At 52.1% G+C, this 22,667-nt stretch overlaps 8 protein-coding genes across 8 annotated transcripts; 5 read left to right on the top strand and 3 right to left on the bottom strand.

Annotated features, from left to right (window-relative positions):
- Positions 1–201: 201 nt before the first annotated feature.
- Positions 202–1,741, top strand: N7474_010018 (uncharacterized protein; the record flags this gene model as incomplete). The annotated part of the gene is made up of 2 exons (XM_057201428.1): positions 202–1,561; positions 1,620–1,741. The coding sequence occupies 2 exons, from the start codon at positions 202–204 to the stop codon at positions 1,739–1,741; spliced, it is 1,482 nt and encodes a 493-aa protein (XP_057049415.1).
- A 694-nt stretch (positions 1,742–2,435) lies between these two features.
- N7474_010017 (DUF1748 domain-containing protein) lies at positions 2,436–2,977 on the bottom strand (the record flags this gene model as incomplete). Its single annotated transcript, XM_057201427.1, has 4 exons — positions 2,436–2,577; positions 2,727–2,769; positions 2,832–2,871; positions 2,948–2,977. The coding sequence occupies 4 exons, from the start codon at positions 2,975–2,977 to the stop codon at positions 2,436–2,438; spliced, it is 255 nt and encodes an 84-aa protein (XP_057049414.1).
- A 692-nt stretch (positions 2,978–3,669) lies between these two features.
- N7474_010016 (pyruvate kinase CDC19) lies at positions 3,670–5,703 on the top strand (the record flags this gene model as incomplete). The annotated part of the gene is made up of 9 exons (XM_057201426.1): positions 3,670–3,793; positions 3,856–3,900; positions 3,955–4,001; positions 4,053–4,255; positions 4,315–4,712; positions 4,765–4,832; positions 4,886–5,253; positions 5,310–5,495; positions 5,553–5,703. 9 exons carry the CDS (start codon positions 3,670–3,672, stop codon positions 5,701–5,703), a joined length of 1,590 nt encoding a protein of 529 aa, XP_057049413.1.
- A 1,063-nt stretch (positions 5,704–6,766) lies between these two features.
- N7474_010015 (uncharacterized protein) lies at positions 6,767–7,615 on the top strand (the record flags this gene model as incomplete). Its single annotated transcript, XM_057201425.1, has 1 exon — positions 6,767–7,615. One exon carries the CDS (start codon positions 6,767–6,769, stop codon positions 7,613–7,615), a length of 849 nt encoding a protein of 282 aa, XP_057049412.1.
- A 501-nt stretch (positions 7,616–8,116) lies between these two features.
- N7474_010014 (1-phosphatidylinositol-3-phosphate 5-kinase FAB1) lies at positions 8,117–15,667 on the bottom strand (the record flags this gene model as incomplete). The annotated part of the gene is made up of 2 exons (XM_057201424.1): positions 8,117–8,252; positions 8,313–15,667. The coding sequence occupies 2 exons, from the start codon at positions 15,665–15,667 to the stop codon at positions 8,117–8,119; spliced, it is 7,491 nt and encodes a 2,496-aa protein (XP_057049411.1).
- Positions 15,668–16,076: 409 nt separating this feature from the next.
- Positions 16,077–20,221, top strand: N7474_010013 (uncharacterized protein; the record flags this gene model as incomplete). Its single annotated transcript, XM_057201423.1, has 2 exons — positions 16,077–16,238; positions 16,301–20,221. 2 exons carry the CDS (start codon positions 16,077–16,079, stop codon positions 20,219–20,221), a joined length of 4,083 nt encoding a protein of 1,360 aa, XP_057049410.1.
- Positions 20,222–20,414: 193 nt separating this feature from the next.
- Positions 20,415–20,869, bottom strand: N7474_010012 (uncharacterized protein; the record flags this gene model as incomplete). Its single annotated transcript, XM_057201422.1, has 2 exons — positions 20,415–20,566; positions 20,641–20,869. The coding sequence occupies 2 exons, from the start codon at positions 20,867–20,869 to the stop codon at positions 20,415–20,417; spliced, it is 381 nt and encodes a 126-aa protein (XP_057049409.1).
- Positions 20,870–22,096: 1,227 nt separating this feature from the next.
- Positions 22,097–22,324, top strand: N7474_010011 (uncharacterized protein; the record flags this gene model as incomplete). Its single annotated transcript, XM_057201421.1, has 1 exon — positions 22,097–22,324. One exon carries the CDS (start codon positions 22,097–22,099, stop codon positions 22,322–22,324), a length of 228 nt encoding a protein of 75 aa, XP_057049408.1.
- Between the last annotated feature and the right edge of the window lie 343 nt (positions 22,325–22,667).

Below are 22,667 nucleotides of genomic sequence, written 5' to 3'. Positions count from 1 at the left end.
ACCGAGACTCACACCTTCTCCTCTTCCTCCCTTTCTTCCCCCCACTGCGCAGTCCAACCATGAGTTTCTCCGTCCCCCAGTGATGTCATCCGCACTACCACCGCAGGGGTCAAGCATCACAAACCCTCGAACACAATCACACACTCCTCCTCTTCTCTACGCCCCACTAACCCTCTCCTCCTCCCTTAGCTATACTCCAGGATGGCCGATGTGGCTTCTATCCCTGAGGTAGGCCCAACGTCCAATCCACCTACTCTATATCCGCTGGCTCTCCCGTGGTCTGATGGCGCTGACCCGCTGCAGCATCGGAGCGACCGCCTCCCCGACCACCAGCACTTGATAAACAACATCCTCTACGACCACTCATCCTCGCAGCAGCCATCCTCACTGCTGGACAAATTACCCGCAGAACTCCTCCATCAGATCCTCTCCCACCTCCCTGCCGCCGATCTCGCTTGCGTGTCCTCCACCTGCCGTGTTCTGGCCGAGCACGGGTCGAACGACCTGCTGTGGGCGGAGTTGGTCAACTCAAATCTATCGCACCGGATCCACGATCCAGGACCCTTCCCTTCATTTCGCCGTCTCTTCCTCGCCCACTACCCCTACTGGTTCCTTCCTCGGAATAAGATCTGGTTCGCGGACAATGAGCACACGGGCACTCTGATTCTGGCTCGCTATGACAATCGACGGGGTGTGATTGAAGCGTACCGTCTTGTCGCTGAGCGGCGAGAGCCGATGTTTCACATTTGGGAATCCAACCCGGACGTCATCATCCAGTCATTCACCCCCAAAGTCAGCTTGTGGCTGGACGACCCGGTCTTGCTGCTGAGAGATGCCGATCCAACGAGCTCCGTGGCGGAGTGGCAATCTGACCCGACCAAACGCCGTACCCCCATTGCCTTGGAGTCGCAGCGGATCTTTTGTTCATTTTCATTTTGCGACAAGCAATCTTCATCTCAGCATAACCTGAGTCCAGACCAGCTCTGGCCCCCTCCGATCATCCCCTCCGATTACCGCGCCCAGCGAGATGTCAAAAACCAAAAGGTGGAGAATCCTCAACGCTTTTCTGATATTTCGGACAAGGCGTTCCGCATGAAACGATGGGCGACCTTCTCCAGGATGCAAATGAACATCCTCCTGTCGCCGGGCCATCAAGAAAGGCTGTTGACGTACGGGACCCTTGATCCGAAGCTCTATACTCCGACCAAGCAAAAGCCTTATCAGGGAATCTGGGTGGGGGACTATTCGGCCCACGGGTGTGAATTTCTTCTGTTTCTCCAACGAGACCCACCGGCATCCAGTCTGCCCAGAGAAACGCTTGCCGCTGACGGCGCCGAGGAACACGAAACCAGCGAAACTGATGCCTCTGGTATTGTGCATCAGGGTGGGCTGGAAGCGATCAAGCTGACCGGCGACCCCAACGTTCCTCGCGGAGAAATAACGTTTGTGGCCGAGGATATCGGACCCAGAGGTCTTGTTCGCATAGCGGAAGACGAACCCTACAAATCTGCCCGTATTGTGCGCTGTCTGGGACATGTTGCTGGCATCGGATTCCGTGACGGTCAGCAGTCCTCTTCCCGTCAATCACGCCCTATACGCATACTAACCTAGGTGGCTAGACACCTTCATCACATCACAGCTCATCCTCATCTCCACCGACTACATGGCCCATTACTGGGAGGAGATGGGCCACATCTCCTATTTCCGGCGTGTTGATATCGATGCCCTGATGCAGACATGACCGGCGTTTTCTGTCTTTTTTTTATGATGTTATGTTTTCTTTTGTCTACATTCCATCCATGGATACCCCCCATGTCAATGACCCGCACCTGCTTTTTAGTCACGATGGATATCATTCATAACCTGCTGCCACGACCGGGAGCATCCGTCCGTACCTCTACCGAAGCATGCATGCACCGATGAGATTAAGCGAATTTCTACTAAACGGAGCTCGTCTAAGGAAAGAGAGAAAGCAAGACAAAGACCGCCCACTACTATACATGCCGCCGTATTGACCAAGGCCCACTGCAGCTGAACCAGAAGCAACTACCTATCTCTACTAATCGTTCCTTTCACAGCAATATGGCTAATCCAGATGTTGGGCAGTATGGATATGGTGAGATGTATGACTGGCGGAGCATATAGAACAGTACACAAAAAAAATATCAAGGTATCGCATAGAAAAGAAGAAAGGGGGAATCCAAGGACGCCGAGACCCGTGAGGAGGGTCAAGAAAAGTCGGAGCAGAGAGAAAGATATGGATGGATGTTGGTCGTTCACTCGTCAATCCAGCCGAGGCGGAAGCCGTTGCAGAATGTTGCTCGGGTCCCCACGCTGTAGTGTGCAGACACACCCGTCCAAGGCACACATGGCACAGCACGCACCGCGGTTGACAGTCAAGCTCAAAATGCAGAGAGACAGAGGCAGAGAAATTATCACCGCTTCCGCTCAAACCACCCAGAAGATCCCATGACGGCAACGGACTGATCCATCACCCACTCGCCCACACCGAGGTAGTTATCGATCCACCGCTTGATTTCTTTGTTGTCTGAGATTTTGTCTGAGTTGACACTGGGGCTGTGAAAGACCCCACACGCACAGGACCTGGACATCACCAGGGGGGTGCGCATGGGTTGGTCGAGTTAGCTTGCTGCTCTTCTCTGCTCTGTCTGTATACCCGGGGTGCGGTACATAGTGGAGTTAGGGAGGTGGGCGGGGGCATTTACGTGAGGCCGGTTGAGCGCTTGACGCCGGCGAGAAAGGCGGATACTATTGAGTTTGTTAGTTGGGGTTATTATATGAGAGAGAGAGGTGTGGAGGCGAAGACATACGGAGGACCGCATCAAATGCGTAGTGGGTGAGACGGCCGAACTGTCAATAGGATCGAGTTAGTCCTTTGTCAGGAATCCCGAGGATAGGATAAGTGAGTGTTGTATTAGTGTCATACCATCTTGGAGAACAGGTAGAGGAAGAGCATGCAGTGGATGTGAGAGCGAGGGTAAAGGTGCAAGTGATGATGCGGGTGAGTGGCCGGGGTGATCACATGATGGGGTCGCACATGACAACGCTCGATGTGGCTGGTGCTATCTGGACCAGCCACTTTAGGCAAAAAGCAGTGTGGCTGGGATACCCTATCGATAAGAAACATCCCACCGGGCGCCCTTTTCTGGATTGGAATAGTAATTGGGTGTGGCTATTTGTCACAATAGATTATGGCCGATAGGAGGACTCGAATGTACTGCGAGTAAGCCAGCACGGGGCACTCCTAGTGCCTCTCAACTCGACAGCTGCTTTTTGGGCTTGGTTTGGTTTGGTTTTGGTTTGGTCTCTTTTTTTTTCCCCCCTACTGTAGATATTTTCACCCCTCTAGGAGAGTAGTACACTGACCATAATAATATCAGGGATGCACAACCTGAATTGGAATGCCAGGAATAGGATAAGAAGATAATCACAATCAAATAACACCAATGACTATGTACTATATGCCTACGTGTGGTTACGAGCTATGGTGTTGGCCCACGGGTTGGGGCGGACTTGCTCCATCCGGCGGGCAACATTTTCCTCTCCCGCCCCTCACTAGCACTTTTCCTCTTTTCTCCATCTCCCTTCACTCCTGATTATACCACCACCCACATACCCTTTTGTTTCTGCAGATACTCTTCACACAAAATGGCGGCCACTACTTCCCTTGACCACCTCTCCAACCCCTCCAAGATGTTGTGGCACTCCAAGCTCAACACGGAGATGGTCCCCATGAAGAACTTCCGCCGCACCTCCATCATCTGCACCATTGGTACGTTTCCCCCATCCCGTCCCCCCTCAGGCCCAAAAATCGTGGACTGACATTCAATCCAGGACCCAAGACCAATGCCGTTGACAAGATCAACGCCCTCCGCACAGGTAGCACTCTCCATGCTGCTCCACTCTTTTGACCTGTCACTCACCTCATCGTAGCTGGTCTCAACGTCGTTCGTATGAACTTCTCCCACGGCTCATATGAGGTCAGTCCCACTCTCCCCAGATCATGCAGCCAAAATTGACATCGAGCCCAGTACCACCAATCCGTCATCGACCACTCCCGCGAGGCTGCGCGCGTCCAGACCGGTCGCCCTCTCGCCATTGCCCTCGACACCAAGGGCCCTGAGATCCGCACGGGTAACACCGTCGGCGACCAGGACATCCCGATCAAAGCCGGTACGGAGCTCAACATCACGACCGATGAGCAATACGCCACTGCGAGCGACGACAAGAACATGTACGTCCCTTTTTCTCATCTCGTCACAGCCAGAGCTAACAGAGTCGTCTCCGACATAGGTACCTCGACTACGCGAACATCACCAAGGTGATTGCCCCCGGCAAGCTCATCTATGTGGACGACGGCATTCTGTCGTTCGAGGTGGTCAAGGTAGTGGACGACAAGACCCTGCGGGTCAAGTGTCTGAACAATGGCAACATTTCTTCGCGCAAGGGTGTCAACCTGCCCGGCACCGACGTAGACCTCCCCGCCCTGTCGGAGAAGGACATTGCCGATCTGAAGTTCGGTGTCAAGAACAAGGTCGATATGATCTTTGCCTCGTTCATCCGTCGCGGAAGCGATATCCACCACATCCGTGATGTGCTCGGCGAGGAGGGCAAGGAGATTCAGATCATTGCCAAGATTGAGAACCAGCAGGGTGTTAACAACTTTGATGAGATCCTGGAGGCCACTGATGGTAAGTCTGTCGCTTTGGTCGTAGTGATGATCATCGCTCATTTTTTGCCCAGGTGTTATGGTCGCCCGCGGTGACCTCGGTATTGAGATCCCCGCGCCCAAGGTCTTCCTTGCTCAGAAGGTATGTCATTTTTTCCTTGCAGGTGATCGAAACGATACTGACCCGACGGCCAGATGATGATCTCCAAATGTAATATGGCTGGCAAGCCCGTTATCTGTGCCACGCAGATGCTCGAGTCGATGACATACAACCCGCGCCCGACTCGCGCCGAGGTGTCGGATGTTGCCAACGCCGTCCTCGATGGTGCCGACTGTGTCATGCTGTCCGGCGAGACCGCCAAGGGCAACTACCCATGCGAGGCCGTGACCATGATGCACGAGACCTGTCTGCTGGCCGAGGTTGCCATCCCGCATTTCCAGGTGTTCGACGAGCTGCGCACCCTGGCTCCCCGTCCCACCGAGACTTCCGAGTCGATCGCCATGGCTGCCGTCAGCGCCAGTCTGGAGCTGAACGCGGGCGCCATTGTCGTCCTGACCACTAGGTAGGTTTCTTTCGTATGTCGCTTTTTGTTTCGCAGGAGACTGATCGTGAAAACAGTGGTAAAACCGCCCGCCTTCTGTCGAAGTACCGCCCCGTCTGCCCCATTCTGATGGTCACTCGCAACGCACGCGCCTCTCGGTATTCGCACCTGTACCGCGGCGTCTGGCCCTTCCTCTTCCCGGAGAAGAAGCCCGACTTCAACGTCAAGATCTGGCAGGAGGATGTCGACCGCCGTCTCAAGTGGTAAGTCTCTCCCGAGATCCAAATTGTAGTTTCGGCAAGCTGATAAAGCAATCGCAGGGGTATCGGCCACGCTCTGAAGATGGGCCTGATCAACAAGGGCGATCCCATCGTCTGCGTTCAGGGCTGGCGGGGCGGTATGGGCCACACCAACACCGTGCGTGTCGTGCCCGCCGAGGAGAATCTGGGTCTGGATCCCGAGCTCAACTAGGTAGACGATGCCATTGGATGGATAAGTTTGGTTGGATATGGGTGCATGGACAACCGAAAATTTGGGGCTGATCTGACCTGACCCGATGCATTTTTGCTTTTACCCGTGTATATGAAACGAATTTAATGCTTTAGTCTGTCTGGTTTTCTGTTGCTGTTTTGTCGGTTAGTTGTTCGTTGGCTTGGTTAGATAGACGGTCTAGACAAGAAGTTTCTCGTTGCTGTTCCTGTTGGTCTCGGTGTTGCAGTGGCAAAGGTGTAGGTGTAGGTGTAGGTGTCTGTTAGTATAGGATAGGATATGATAGGAAAAGCAGGAGAGGAATAAAAAAGAGAAGAGCAGAAAAGAAAAAGAAGAAAAAGTGCCTGAACCAAAAGAAAAGAAGCACCCGAGCTCAACCCGAGGCAGGCATGTGCTCGCTCTTCCGAAATTCTGTCTGCACTGGTCATCTCCGCATTGAGGGAGTGGTCAACACGCGCCTGCATCAAGGCACAGAACAGAGCAGAGCATAGAAGAATTGAGAATTGAGCGAAAAAGAAAAAGAGAGAGACGAGAGGGGGGAAATAAATTCGTCACTCCATCCTGACTGGAGACACGGGCTAAATACTATTCCCGAGGCCTTTTCGCGATCAGCCCCGGTTTCAGCCGAGGGAGATCCATTTCTTCAGCGACAAACCCCACACTACTCTATTAGAGCTTGTAATTGGATTAAAAAAAAAGAAGAAAGAGAGATGGGACAGAATATTCAATAGTAACTTGGTTTGTATTGCATCAGCAGTGTCAATATTATCAAAAATATATATCCAAGACTCAACCTTTCAATCAAAATCTCTCCTTTCAACATATGTCAGTGTTATCATCGAAACTCTGTCAATTATCTTATGTAGTATTCCGTCAAGACCAGGTTGAACTTCATTGATTTTATTGTCATTTATGAGTCATTATGGCATCACTTAATGACTTGATTAGAGCTGATCCAAAAAGCCTTGACCTCAAAAAAAGATCAATATCTTGTCCGAATGGTAACACTCCTCACCCTTGACTCTTGATCTGTGAAGAAACCTCAATGGACCAGGACACAAACAGCGATGACGATAGCGATATACTTGAGGGTCTTCCAGACACGACCCATACATATCAATGGAAGGGGAGTCAACACTTCAATAATGTGATTGACCAAGAATATGAATGGTTCCAAGGCGACCAGACAGGCGAATATAGTGAATGGGTAGCATTCACTGGTCTCAATGAGACGACCTACACCCACAGGTTTATAAATTCCTCAGACCTAAGGAAGTCATGGAAATCCTACAGTCCCTCTCAGCAAACGCTCCTGGTCAAAATGTCGCTCCCCGTGCATGGCCACGCCATCCAAAAATTTCATAACAAAATCATCTCGTCATTGAACAACAATGCCCTCGAGGATGAGTTGAAATACTACCCGGATGTCAAGGTAAAGGGGCAAACAAAGACCAAGACACCGGACAATGGACTGGGGCCATTCGAACGTCCACCGAATGTTTCGAACAAATGGCCAACTATCGTGATTGAGGTCGGAGTCTCAGAGCGCCCGGCCAAGCTACAATCCGATGCGGAATGGTGGCTCACTAATTCCAATGGTGATGTTAAGATTGTTTTCACCATGTCCATCAACCGAAAGAACCCCCATATCACGGTCATGAAATGGGAATCGGAGGCGGAAAAGAACAAGTGCTCCGTCATGCAGACGGTCACAACCTGGAAGGATAACATCGGGAATGTCGACACGACTCGGACGAGCGGTACACCACTCTCAATCGAATTTAATAAGCTCTTTCTTCGGAAGCCAGTTTCTCGAACCGAGCACGATATCCTGATGGATGAGAACGATCTACGCAGTCTGGCGCGCAGTATCTGGAGGGTCCAGGAATTCTGAGCATTGCTGTTTGAAGGGCCGGGGAGCGGAGGTGCAACTATTTGTGACTCTTGCCTGGCTAGTGATTTTTTCCGAGAAATGGATTTCTACACATTCTCTGTGGATAAAGCATTCCCGGGAGTCGGTTCCTCCAGATATCTCTGGCTGCAAATTTTGTGGCTGAAATAAAAAAAGCAGAGGCAACGCCCAGTGGACAGACAGAATGTAGTAAATTTGGATAAGTGTCCTGCTCGTGCTATGTTCAAAATATACAGACGAATAAAAATAAATAGTCGTAAAAAGAAGGGAAAGGAAGGGAAGGCATCATATCATGTTGAATAGAGTATCATGCAGTCGGGAGTTAATGCTATGTATAACCTCCCAATCCCTGCCCCAAGCGCAAACAACAGAAAGGCTTTGGACAGGACATCATCTTCAATGTTATCATCATCATCGGAATCATCACGTCGTTAGTCATTATTAAGTAAATATGTGTTCGGCGAAGGTTGAAGGAGCAGATCATCAACGCGAAACGCCTTCCACATTGCCATGTTGATCGACTGCATCCATATCAGCCAGATGGGATACATGACCACCGGACTGGTTCTCGCCCTGCGGGTAGCGGTACATTGCACTGGATTGGAACTGGTGCCAGCAGCTAGTGATAGCAAGCACACAGTTAGCACTGAAAGGCAAATTAAGCGAACAAAAAACATACCTCGGAGCTTGGAGGACATATCTCGCCATCGCCTCCCTAAACCGACTCTTGTATTCTTTGGGACTAGTCACCGTCGGCCGGTTGCGACCACCGCCCGCAAATCCACGATCCTTAATCCAAGACTCAAGCTTCTTGTCCCACGTGTAGGTGCGAATGCAATCGATAATACCAACAACCAGCTCGCTGCGTGACTCGTCGATAGCGATCATGAGTGAGTAATCCATGACATTTTGACGGCCCAGGAACAGCGTATCGTTCCAGACGCTCTGACTGAGCAGTTTCTTGGAGTGTTCGCGGACAAAGAGCGGAGTCTCGTAGATGAAATCAACCATGTTCTCGTCGAGAAGCACTTCGTCACGCTCGCCGGTGCTTTGGACTTTGCGGTTGCGCATTGAGCCCTTCAGGTCGAAGAGACGGGTCGGCACGCGGTCGTAGAAGAGGTTCTCCATTAGCAGCAGGAACCAGTTGAATTCGGTGCCTGTGACGGGGTTCTTAATGATGACTTGGTAGAAGCCGAACATCTTTGCGATGGCGGAGGGGAGTTCATGGAAGAGGGCCTCCGACATGATTTGGAAGTAGGCGGGTGCGAATTTGAGGAAGGCCTGCGTCTCGATCGGGGATAGGGATTTGAGGATAAATCGGTCATCGAGCGTCTTCAGGAACAAGGACTTGGTTTTGCCGCCCTTGGAGTCCCACTTCGCGCAGCGAGAGAGCGACTCGACGATGCGGTCTGCCACGCCACACTTCTTGCGGAGAGCGTCGAATTGCTCCGCATAGAAAACCTTGCAAAGCATCTTCGCCTGACCTTCCTGGAATTGGTATTTGAGGTGGGTACCCGTGGCGCGTAGGAGAGCGTGCTCCACGCGGGCCTCGTTCGCGGACTCGGTATCATCCTCAGACTCCGGCTGAGAGTCCTCCAGCTCATCATACCGCTTTTGGATGCTTGCGAGCTTCTCCTTGTAATCCGAGGAATCCAAAGCAAAGGCAACTAGAGAGCTCGGCTCGTCTTCCCGCACGATGATATCGCAATCGGCGAAGACATGATCCGTCACGCTGAGCGGATACGCAAGAGGCGCCCAGCCACTGGCAGACCGCTCAGACCAGAAATTGGTCAGCATCTTCACTAGTGTTGTGCGCTCATCCTTGGGCAGGTCTTTGAAATCGTCTTCGGGTAGCGACTTGGCCTCTTCCAGGGAATCCACCTGATGGAGTTCATCGACCACCGCTCGATCTTCGTCACTGGGAACTTCATCCGGTTCGCCCTCAGACAGCAGCTGCGCAACGTCCTTCAATTCGGGTATAGATTCCTGTGCCGCTGGCTTCTCCTTCAACTTGTCATCCGGCGATTGTCTTGCAGACTCATCGCTCTTTCGGCCACTGTCATCTAAGGGGATCCCCGGAGCAGGAGGCAAGACTTCCTCGCCATCCACCGGGGGCTCACGCTCCTCAACAGCCTCTCTCACATTGCGGTACACCTCCACGATAGGCTTTGAAGAGGCCAAGGGAAAGGCGCGCGAATGTGTGCCTCGGGCAGCGCGCTGTCGTCGTTCTTTTTGTCTCTCCTTTTCAAACTCGCGACTCAGTTGCTCGAAGTGTCTGGCCAGATTTGACACGCGCGAGCTGCCCTTGCGATTCGGGGTAGAGCGTGGTATGAGAGAGTGCCCTGAAGTGAACCGGCCTGGTTTCAGTGCACTTAGGCCAAGGGAGAACTTTTTGTCGGGAGATTTGGTGGGTGACTCGGGGGATACGGTAGTGTCCAGATCAAAGTTAGGAGGACTCAATTTGATGCCGGAATTGTCTCGTGAAAGGTGGGCGGGCTGGGACTGGGCGCGTAACAAAGGCGGAGATCGCGCTTTTCCTGATCGTCGGAATGCACCCTCGGTGAGTCTTGGAATGGCCGAGGGTCGAGGAGCTGGAGTGTTTGGTAGATTCGCAGTGGCACCCTCTGCATCGCTTTCCATGGCTTTGCTCTCTTCGATGAGTCCTGCATTTTGCGAGGGTGGCGGTAGTTTGGCAGAGTTGTCAAGAGCAGGTATTTCCAGCACATCTGACTTGGTCACAGGTCGGTGCAAGGGCGAAGTCGCGTCCAGAGGCGAACGTGGAGATTGACCTGAGGGAACGGCCAAATCCAAATGACGGACTTCTTGCGCAACAGCTTCATCCTGAGGAGATGCCCTCTTGCCTTCCACCGCATCAGTCGACAAAGCCGCAGCCTCAGTCGGAGGTGGAGATGGAAGCGGAGGCAAGTCAGCATAAGATTTTTCGCGGTGTTTCCGGCCCGTATGCTCCTCAACAACCGAAACCAAAACATTTTGCGCCTTCTCCGGCGAGAGTGTCATGCGCCGCCTCAGCCGCGGCCTATCCAGGGCTTGCGTGCCCTCATCCTCCATATCAGTGGGGGATTGCAGAGCTTCTTCCGCTGTTACGGATGTAGCGTCTTTGTCAAGGAAGATCTTCTTGAGCTGCAGCGTTGCCATCCGCTTGATATCCTTTTCAGATGGGAAGAAACTCTGTTCGAATTCGGCAAATAAGATGTCCCACTCGACAACCTTCTCTTGAACGGCACGGAGCACCTCGTTCAGGGGGATCACCTCCCAATAGCGGGAGCTGGTGTACCTGTCTTGCAGCTGACGGATCAAAGCAGCATGTTCCTCGTGTCCCTTTTTGATTAAGGACTCAATCTCCTTCTTGCAGTCATCCGCCAGCTCGGGCACAACGCTCTCGACATTGATCCCCTTCAGCCGCGCAAGCACCGACGCCATGAATTTGTTGAGACGCTTCTCTGTTTTCGAGTAGATTTCGTTTCTCAGCTTCAGATCATTGTCCACCTTCCACGTAACCCGAGGCCGCGGAACAACAATCTCGAGGAGATGAATCGAGTCGTACTGGATTCGAAGGGCAACATCTTTGAAGCCGAAATAACGGAGATGATCTCGCTGGAGATCGTGGGGACAAACACCAGCGCGCGCATGTAGATCTCTGCCCCAGAAAGAGACCTCTAGGTACTTTCCAAATGAATATTTCCAGGTATTCTCCGACATGGGAACAGCCTGTGTCTCATTTCCGCAGATCTTGCAACAGCTCCACATCAGGACAATATCCTGCAGGCCTCGAAGCTTGGAAGGATAGGGCTGAACGAAGACGCTAATCTGCGCATCTCCGTGGACGTACTGGCGATGGTGCTCAGACATACGCTTCTCGCAGCCGTTTGCAGTGCATACTGCGTTCGCTGAGTGGCAGAGGTCCTCGACGTACTGCCCAATTGTACAATCCGGCTCAAAGATCGTGTCGTCGCCGTGCTCATTGTAAAACTCTAGAGCAAAGATATCCGGCCCAGAGCAAGGGATAGAAGTTGTTGTGCACACGAGACTGTACAAGACAACAACATTCTGATGAGCATACGGGTCAAACATATTCGCATTACCGGACACATAGGCTTCCCACTGGCGTTTCTGAGTTTGATAATGATAGAGCGCCCGGTCATATTCAGCATCGTGGGCCGCATGCAGCACTTCTTTGACCTTAGGCGGGGCATCATGGGGTGACTCGTGAACCATCTCAGGGGTGATGAGCACAAACTTCTGAGATTTGGTCTTCTCGTCTGCAGGAGGCTCGCAGCTTTGATCCTGATCACGAAGACGTTTCAGATAGGCCAGCCGGCGCTCCATCTCTCTGGTGCGCATGAGCAAGTAGGGAGGTTCGAATTTGACAAAGGGGGAAGTGGAAAGGATCTTGGTATCGACGTCTTGGACCATATCATTATAATACGTCGGCATGGGAACATCATCTGGAACGTCGGTGGCTTCGGCCGCCACGGGTGGCTTTCCATCAAGAAGATCGCCAGATTTCTCATTGTGCTCTTGCTGAGAAGTGGAGACCTCCTGCTCGCCCTCATTGGCGATTGGCAGGGGCGAATTCTTCTTGTCTCCGTTGTTGTCGATCTTTTTCATCTCGCCCGTGGGCGATGTTGGTATCTTTGCAAACCCATCTCGCATCAGACACGTCTCCAGTCGAAGGTTGTATACCACATAGATCATGAATTCCGTGATCCGTTTCACTTTCCCGAGCACCTTTTCGTCTCCACCTCGAAGAACGATGGTGCAGCCAAGCTCCTTTGGACAACCGGAGATGTACATGTACGTCTTCCTTCGACCACTGTGGACGTAAGTTTTCACGTCAAAGCTGCTGCACTCGCTGCGCACGGGTGTGGTCAAGAGCTTGTCCATGGATGTGACAATCCTAGTCTGAGTACACCGAGACACAGCCTCCAAAACTGATGGCTTCACATTGTACGCAGTTGCAATTCCAACTTGCTCAAGGAGGACCAGAGCTAGTCCGGACACGTTCTTCTCAACCAGAAGCAGATTGGGTCTCAAAGCAGCGATTCGACTGACAAGATTCTCCAGAAACTCGCGCTCTTGTCGGATGACAGGCTCCAAACTCATGAAGTGCTGCTGCTGGCGAGCATATTCCAGTGGGAAAGTGATGATTAAGATGTTCGGATGCGGAATACTCCGGGGCATACTTTTCAACGCCAGATTTTTGGTGAACACCAGTCCTGAGACGTAGGATGTGTCACCTGGCCGGCCACTGGGGATTTTCTTCAGCTTGATGTAGTGGCGAATATCCATGTCGTCCCCTCGCTGAACATCTGGATCCACTTCATCAGCGGCCTTCAACAGAATTGGCAGAAGAGCATTCTCCCAGCCTTCACCATGTGGCACAGACGAATCCGCGAGTAGTTGCCGTAAAAGTTTGCGCACATGCTCCAGACTGGTTCTGTTCAACTCAAGAGGAGGGGCTCCTGCCCCTCTCATTGACGAGCTTCGGGTCATCTTGAATCCGCCTGGATTTCTAACGACAGTAGAGAATGGAGAATTATGCAGAGAGATGTCAGGGGGAAATATGGTGTCTTTTGACGCCCGTGGTGAGTGGCGATGACTGCTAGCAACGCTGAGGTTTCGACGACGATGAGTGCGAGGCAGATTCACAGCCTTTGAACTGCTAATGCTGGCGTCATCTGCATCTCGCATAGAATGGCTTATGCTGGGGGCACTTCGATCTCCGAACGCGGATCGACCTTTCTTCATGGCTGAGCCAAGAAGGCCACCAAGGGTTGCTCTCTCATGGTCACCACTACCTTTAGCGAAAGAACCCTCAGAAACCGCAGAAAGAAGGCTAGGTTGCTCATCACCGCTGGATGCGTCATCTGATAGGTACTGAGCCAGGTCGGGGTCAATGATGTTATCTTTGTGGAATGCAGGAAGTCGAGATTCAGATGCAAAGTCATCACCATGGCGGCGCTGAAATGGAGCTCGATCTTCATGATATGATTTGAAACTTCGGATGTATTGTTGACGAGAGTGGTGACGCTTGTGGCTTACGGAGTGTGGCCGTGTATTCAAGGACGCTCTTAATGACCGCGAGGAGGTAGGTCTGGTCAAGGGGCGGTCTGAATTGATTTCAAGGACTGCCGAACGGCTATTATGGCCCTCACCAGCACGGCGAGTGGCTGGAATGGCCATTGTTGGCGTTTTTAGAACTTGGTCAATCGACTGAGAGACCACAGATGACGTATCGTCATCGTCCGCAGAGGTGCGTCCATTATTGCTCCAAGCGAACTCGGAAATTCGAGGGTTGGTGACAATGGGGCTCTGCTCGCTGTCAGAAAACTCGGAAGAGTCATCCTCATGCCCGTTGATCATGGCCTCGCAGGGCTTGCAAACACGGATGGAACCAGGTTGCCCAAACCGAGTTCCGGGTATCAAGTGAGTACATCTTGAATCGAAAATCTGACCACATGTGCGACAATGGTGTTTTCTGCGGAATGTCGAAAAGGGTTCCCCGCAGTGAAAACAGTCTTTCGCATTCTCGTCGCGCATCCAGAAATCTTTGCTAAGTAGTTTGCTTCGCAGCTGAGAGAGGACACCATCCCCGCGGGCTATTGGCTGACGGGCGTTGCGTAGACCTGCACCGAGGCTTCGATCAACGGCCGTATTCAATGGTGACAATGAAGATACTGTTGTAACAGACTCGGCAGTAGACGCTCGCGACATCACATAGCCAGGCAATCGGCCCGTTTTGGCCGGCATGCTCGGCTGGTCCTTGGATTTACCCGACACAGGGGCCTTGGAAGACTCGGTTGTCTTCTTTTTATCGCGAGGCATGGCAACCACACTGTTGTTGGCAGAGTCATCCGCCTGGTATAGGTCCTCTTCATGTTGGGGAAGTTTGTGGATGCTGGTCGACGCAGGGGCCGGTGCACTTGACTCATTTACTCCGATAGACGCTCTCGAGTTTGGCCTCTCTGTCGAGCGTGCAGGGGCAAGATCTTGTATTGGCTCGGATTGTTTTGAATGTCGCGATGATATCGGCGCCAGTGCGTTTTCGGGCAACCCCTGTTGCTCTGCAAGTCCGGATTTCCTTGACTGGTTATCGGAGGCCTGGATTGCTGAGACGAACGATGCATTAGCATCCACTGCTCCTTGGTCTTCATGATGACTGTCCTGCATCTTTGCTGATATGACCGGAGAATGCGACACGCTTGGGTTTAAGACAGAGGATGTCTGACTCAAAGGATTTTCGACAGGGCCATCTCTGCTGCTAATACTTGCCACCTCGTCTGGAATCCCGACCGATGCAATATTGCCCGAGCTACTTGCTGAACGGTGGCTTTGACCGATGGCATTCACATGCAGTTGAGTAACGGCAGGATCTACCGCGACAGAGCTGCCGGTAGACTTTGTCAATGGCGCAATGTTCGCTTTGCCAGCGGGAGCGGGCGAAATCGAAGTCTTGGACGATACACTGGCGCTCTGTGAGGAACCCTTGGATGTTTTGTTGAGATGTGAATGCTGCGCGATGTCTGGGTTATGCTGGAAATTCGACGCCACTGGTGAGTGCAGTCTCGAACCTTGCGAAGAGTTGGGGTTCGATGGCGGATACTCCGTCGTGCTGCCCGCCAGGTCCGAGACAGACTTGGTCATCGACCGCTCCGAGACAGGGCTCTTGATCGCGGGTGGTTCCACAGCATTCTTCTCCGCCGACTTGCCGCCTCCACCTCCGACTGAAGCTCGAAAACGGCTATAGAGCCCACTGAGTCCACCCTGAAGCCCTTCCGACAAGTTCTTCTCTTCCGACGCAGAGGCTGGTGGCGGTGGACTGGTGAACTCGTTGAATAGGGTCAGCGAACCCGACTGATAGGCTGTGCTGTGAATCTGATCTAGGGCGGCATTCATGTTCTCTCGTTCGGTCTGTGTGGTGGCCATCGATCCCCGCGACCCCCGCCGTCCGAGAGGAGAAAACATGGGTGACACGGAGGGGCTGGGAGAGCCATAGGACTTCTGGGACGCCATGCGCTCGGTGGCATAGCCAAGGGAGGAGAGGTCTCGGGTCAGGCACGAAGGTCTTGGGCTGAGCTCGCGAGTTTAGAATATGGCCGAGTGTAGCCGACCATTCGGGCAGATCAAGAATAATGCGGGTGCGTTGGTATCAGCGGACAAGGCCGCAGATAGACAGCGTTGGGAGCAGAAAGAAAGAGAGAAAGAAAGAAACCTGGGGGAAGGAATGACGTGGGGGATGTGGCGGTGAAGGAAAGATGTGGCGCAGGAATCAACGCGTTTCTTTATCGCGGCGCGTCGTGTTCATGATTAGGAAGTCGCACAGCTTACAGATTATTGGACTTGACCATGATCCTTCCCCATTATCCTCCACCCTTGCGATGATGACACTGTTCCTCGCTCATGACAATCCTGGGTCGCTACAATGATCCCAGGCGCCCCCTGGATTGCGTCGGCCGTCGAGAGCTGTCTATCCTTTTATCTGGGCTTGGCCGAACAGGTCCCGGTCCAGGTGTCGGACGATGGATGTAGCCTTCATTTCACCCCCCATGGCCTCCCGCACCCAACCCTGGCGGTTATTGACCAAGTAAGCATCTTTCCTGCGTGCAGTGGAGCGAGCCATACTGACCGAATGTTTTTCTTTGCCAGTGGGGACCCAGCCGAGCAACATTGATGGATGCACAGAATCAGATCGATGCCACCTTCCCCCAAGATGCCGTCGATCTCGCCCTGACAGACCTCCCCATCCTGCAAATGCATGACGCTACAAAACGCCTGATAGAATTGCTGGGCTTCACTGTTGTCTTTGTGTACTCGGAAGCTATCCCCGAGGTTTACTTGCGTGTCAATCGATTCAATGTGCACTGGTCTGAAGTGGACATCAAATATGTGCCTACAAAAAAGCTGCGGAATACCAGCACCATCAAACCTCTACTGGCAATGGCCTACCGCGAAAGTCGACAGGCATTGAAGGAAGCACGTACCGACCAGAGTCCAACAACCAAATCTATCAGCTCCCAACATGACCAAACTCCCGTTCCCGATCTTCATCGAGATAGTTCACCGGTCGGCGGGTCGCAGCAGCTCCAGTCCCAGATACCAGCTCTGCATAAGTCGCATGCTATGCAGAACACGGGCAATACTGGGCGTCCTTCTTTGAACGGACCAACCGACCTCTTGCGTCATCTCGAATCAGATCCCAGCAAATCCTCTCGCAATACTCCTCAACCAAGTGGCCCTGAGGAAATCTCCACAGCACAAGACTCACATGATGCTAACTTTGTGGCGAGCGACGCTCGTCAAATTTCCCGTTTGAATGGGGATTCGGGCAATCAAAACTCCCGGAATATTGAGCCCAGGGCATCTCAAAGGCAGCAAAGCCGAGCCCCAGATGCCCCGCAATCTCGCGATGGCTTCAGCAATCCCGATTCCCCAAAACTTGACAAGCAAGCCGAAGATTTAGTTCGATCTGAGACCCATGCAGTTAATAATAGTTTTACGCGACCTCAAAACCCTCAGAATACACAGACGGATGAAAACGAACGCCTATCAAAGAAACGTCCGCGTGCAAGCACCGGTGAACCGTCCTCGGCGCACCAGACAGATGGCTTGGGGCCGGAAGGACCAAATGGTGCCGCACCGTGCAAGAAGAGGCAGTGCGTTGAATCGGAGAAGGATAGCACGACAAATACAAGGGAAACCGAGAATGTACAAGAAGGGAGAACGCCGGCGCCGCCCCAAGAAACCCAGCAACCTGTCACAAAATCGGATGATCTGGCTCACTCCCCGAAACCGTCCCCGATCAACCCTTGGGAAGGACTCTTAGCGATATCTGACCACGATGTCACAATCCCCAAGGACCAAGCAGCCTTCTTTGACGACAAACTGTGCTTTATTCCGCCCAAGACGGGTGAGCCGACTCCCCAAGGACATGTGCCACCAACTCTGTTAAAACAGTGGAACGACATCGCCAGACGAAGGCATGAGGAGTTGGCACGCAAAGAGCGTCAGAAAAGTCCTCCCTTAACCACTCAAGAGTCCGTTCTTTCTGGCTCCGAGTCAGAGAGTGAGTCTGACGCTAGTGAAGCGTTGTCATGGGAAGAGAGCCCGCCTCAGTCTCGTCATGTCAACCTCATACCGCCGGAAAGCAGCCCTATTGAGCAACCAAGACTTTTCAGGCGTCCTACTGCCAGTGGTGACGAGAATGATATGTGTCCCTCCCAGCCAGCAGGCGACCATAGCCTGGATATGGTGAATGCTTGTCAAGACCCATCTCAGGTGGAATTGAACAATACTCCAATGTCCAGTGCGCTAGAAGCATCCACACACCGGGATCGGGAAGAGACAACTGCCAATCCTCAAGTGCCAGAGACTCTGGAGCAATCGGCTGAGCCGACACGTCTTGCATCGAAATCACCAGGCGCGTACATGGGTGATGAAATCCAGAGCCAGCTGGCGCGTGAAAGTCAAAACTCACCCAGAGAGAAATCCCCATCACCAATTCCTTTTCAAGCGCCTGAGGATAGCTCGGATGACGAATCCGTGATGGACACATCTTTTCCACAAGCGCTTGATGAAAGCTCGCACCCGCAGCCATTCGATAGCCAGAATGGAGAGGACATTCCTAGCTCGGGCCCCTCCCTGTTAGGCGTCACTGCCGGGGGGCATGTTCAGGTTGCACAGACACCCGCTGCAGAAAATACCCGTTTGTGTCGCGACAAGGTGCAGATTGAACATCCGCCTTCTGACTCGCAACAACCATCCCCCCAAAACAAAACATCCTCTCAGTCACGAATCTTCAACACTTATCGTTCTCACGGTAACCATGGCATGAGTGACACATCTTACGAAACATCAAATCCATCCTCGCGGCAGTCGAGAGATGAGCCACTCCAGGCGGATGTAATGGGAACCCAGACTCAGAAAAACAGGGAAAACTCTCTGTCGCAAAACACTTCTCTTCCTTCGCATCTGTCGCAGACAGGTGTTGTTCTCGACTCATCTGGTCCAGCGCATCGACATCAAGACCCAAAGTCGTCGAGATCAGAAGTCCCACCTGCGATGATTTTATCCTCGCTTCACGGTGTACCACAAATGTCTCAATTCTCCCAGCAAACGCAAGACTCTTTGCCAATAGCCTCTTCCTTAGACACGCACATGTCTTCGCAGGTCTCGCCTCTGAAACAACCCACATCCATCCCTCGAGTTCAAGAACAATCTCCGTCCACCGATCGTCACAGCTCAACCCGGGGAAGTGCAGGCTACAGCCGAGTGCTGTCTGGCACTCCGAACTGGGATGTGGTTTCTCGACGTGAATACTTCGTCAGCAATTCCACCAAATATTTTGATGAGGCACGGAATGTTTATCAGAAGTTCCGAGATGATTACCCATGCTATGCGGGAGATTTTGCTCATTTCGCAGAATTATGCGCGAAGCTGCAAGCCCTTCGGAACAACGGTCTTCACCTGCAACGGTCGTATCTCTGGGACGACTTTATCATTGGGCATCTCGAGACCTACCCGCGCCACATCGAGGAGTGCATGTCCCAGGGATCGAAAATATCCACTTACGAAGATTTTTTCAAAGATCGTTTCTCTGTCCCTCGATACAAGAAGCGGAGCTTACAACCCCGTGGCATTGAAGTAACTGCCGCACAATCTGCCAGCATCAACGAAGCTGCCGACCACCCGACCCAAACAGAGCCAGCGCGTCAAAGTGACTCCATGGCGACTTCCTTTACCGGCAGTCTCGTGAACAGACTCTCGAATTTCCATGCCCATTCCCCATTCGGGGATGCTCTTCACAATGACCGGCCGGTTAATTCCCTATCAGTCGCTTTTCCTGCCACGCGTTCATCGCCTGCCTCGTCCATTTCAACTTCTTCAAGTTCGGTCATCATCAAACAAGAGGGCTCCTCATCCAGTGATGACGACGAAAGCCGAATAACATCATCTCAACATTGCTTTCTAGATTACGAAGGTATAAAGACAGAGCCTGACCCTGCCTTTCTTGACGAGTTTCTTCAAAGCAGTGCTCGCGCCATTGACCAGGATGTCGACATGCCCGAAGTCGAACAACCAGATAATGACAATAATGCCAATATGCGCGCCGCAGAGGACACCGAGTTTACCGCCGTCACCGATCAGGCAGACAATGAAAATGATGTCGATGTGCCGGCCGCACAAGAAACCGAGTTAGCCGCCGATCCCAAAGAAGAAGAAGATTATGATGACGATGATCCACGCCACGAAACAGCCAGCATCGAACTCGGTGATGATGACGCCGATCTCACCGTGCACCTCTCGCGCGCCGAGTCCAGGCTCCTCTACGATACGGAGGCAGCCGACGCCGACGAAGAAGACGAAGGAGAGGAAAGCGAGCCTGAGAACTGGTTTCATTCTCTCCGGCACCTGCGCTCCCCGGACCCGGGTGGTCTGACGATCCCTTTACACCATTCAAGCTGTGGGCACGAGCCGATCAAGATGTACGCGTTGAACGACGTCGTCGCGGCGGTGCGAAGATTCTTGTTGATGAGAAGGGGGTTATTCGACGACCTACTTTATCGTTGAAGCGTTGAAGCGCTGGGCTTGTATATTACATGTTGTTGGTCTCGCTGCAATGAAGCGTTTGCTCTATGTTATTAATAACTCCGATGATAATGAACAAGAAGGGTCACGGTATGACATTGCCCTTTCCAGATGATTGAGGGACAGTAAATACACCAAGCAAAGTGCAAATTCGCCACTAGTCCCATGGAGAGCCTTAATAATTCACCGTCTGATTATTGGCAAAGTTCTGAACCCAGGAATCAATATCGAGCTGCGACTCCGCTGGGTTATAGAAGGTGACGGTTTGGTCATCGAAGTCCACCGAGATAGAAGCGGTATCACAGATATCCTCCGACACGACCCCGGCTGCACAGAAAGTGGGACAATCAGTCGAACGTCCCAGGCGATAGATGAATAGAGTAGAAAACCGAATCACTTACATCCAACGCATACTCCATCTTCACCCCAGGCCCCGATAGGAACGTTGCTCGACCCGGTGCAGCCATAGAACTGGTTGAGGTGAAGCCAGCACTGGGTACCTTCACCAGTAACGTCCACGAACTGGGCGGACGAATTGACCTCGTCTCGCGCCTCCAGAGAGGAATCGCCTGAACCTACCAGGCCGGCCAGCAGCGCCCTTGTGGTCAGGAAAGCAGATGGGAGATGCATTGTGAATAGATTGCGAGGATGTATGGGTATGGAGAAGAATCAATGTAACGGAATTATGGATATCAGATCAGGAGAAAGGCTCCTGTTCATATACTATTGTTGCGACTTTGGCCCCCTGTCGCCTTATTTTAATTATACCTACGCCCCATCCGGAACCGCAAGATCTGCTCCATGCATGTGGAGTACAGTCCATACACAATTCCTTGGCTTAGCCATGAAACCTCTTGATTCGTTAGATTACGGGCATTCAACAATAAATCCTTTCTAGGTTGGGTCTAGCTTGAATATTGGGGCTCCTTACAAGGAAGGCTACGTGATTTTAGAATTAGTCTTATCGGGGTTATGATCGGCGAGCTCTAAATAGACGATTCTACAACGGCAAAGCAACCAGCAAACCCAAGTAAATTCATTTTATGTATAGAATTTTTATTTTAGAACCCCGGAATCTTCGTTAAACCCGTCTTCGTCAAGTAGAGGAATTACACCGCATATACGCGGAATCTATATATACCATGTTGGCCCCTCCTCTTGGCCGTCCGCCAATACCTTGGCCTCCGCCGCCCCCAACTTGGTGGAGTATGCATAAACACATTGCGTAAGCTTACTTTATTTTCTGTTGGTTACATCTGTAGACCTCCAAGTTTGCGCACAACCAATTTTTCTATCTATATCTATTTTAGTTGGCTTAAGAGCTCAGGAACGGGGGCCCTTGGTCTGTAAGTGTACAATTGACTGTCCACGGGGGCCTAAGATACTCCTACCCCTTATAGGACTATATCTCGCCCAGGATTTGTCATTGTCTTTACGTACAGATAGTGTAGAGTCTATACAATATTTATCTTCTATTCAGTTCGTGAAAATGTGAAACTACAATGGGACGGGTCCTGATGGTTGTCGTCCTACCCTGTCAATGTTTATAACCTTTCAGGCATCGCCAGGCAGCAGCTGCACTGTTTTTTGCAAGCCAATAGCGTGCCACTGCCATTCAAGTAGGCAACACTCTTACTTTTCTTACGTCCATCGAACACTACTCCTTCACCAACCTTGTCCCCTTTACTTTCTTCCAACACCAGTGTATTCCGACCTCGAAAATGGCCTTGAAGGAATACAAACCCTTGCGAGTGCTTCGGCCAAATTGAAGGGTATCAACGAATTTCCGGTTGATAAATCGTTGATGAGTGGACTGGCAAGATCCCGAAAAACTACAATTCGTTCAGCCTCTGTCGCATGTCGGAGCGCAGAAATACCCCCAGCGAGCATCAGGACCTGGGCGCCTTGCAACTGGTGAGGGATGCTCAGCTTGAGGTGATTGATATTCCGGCAGACACCTTTTTCCAGTCCACTGAGCTACAGTTGCGACGATGGCCCCATGCGCAAGCTTCCAGCCTTCCCTCCGCCGAAGCACACGAGACAAGTTCCGCTTCTGGGAAGGTCCGAGCGAAGCTCCCAGCATAGCTTCCACCAGCGTGATATCTATTTGGACTGCTATAGCTGTGGCAGAATGGATCACGCCTGGCGTCAAAAAAGACGAACAAGTTGTGAACGAGTCCTTGATCAGCCTTCCGCTGTCATAATGAATATCCCGAGCGTGGCCTGTCGATGGACCTCTGGGCGCAGACCTTCCCTACTGTCCGTCTCGGGAACAATGAAATGACCGCGTGGACTGATGGTTCCCTTGAAACCCGTTAAGGTATCCAATCTTGATGAACGGCGACGACATATTTTCTTTCAGTCTGGAACTCAGCTGAGGCGATATGGTGGTCAGACATGGCCGTCATACTGGAGTGCGGGGGCATGT

The sequence above is a fragment of the Penicillium riverlandense genome (genome assembly GCF_028828495.1).
Source record: "Penicillium riverlandense strain IBT 135883 chromosome Unknown utg000008l_segment0_segment0, whole genome shotgun sequence".
NCBI lineage: Eukaryota > Fungi > Ascomycota > Eurotiomycetes > Eurotiales > Aspergillaceae > Penicillium > Penicillium riverlandense.
The sequence above is the reverse complement of the archived record's forward strand: the minus strand, read 5'-3'. Positions and strand labels throughout refer to the sequence as shown.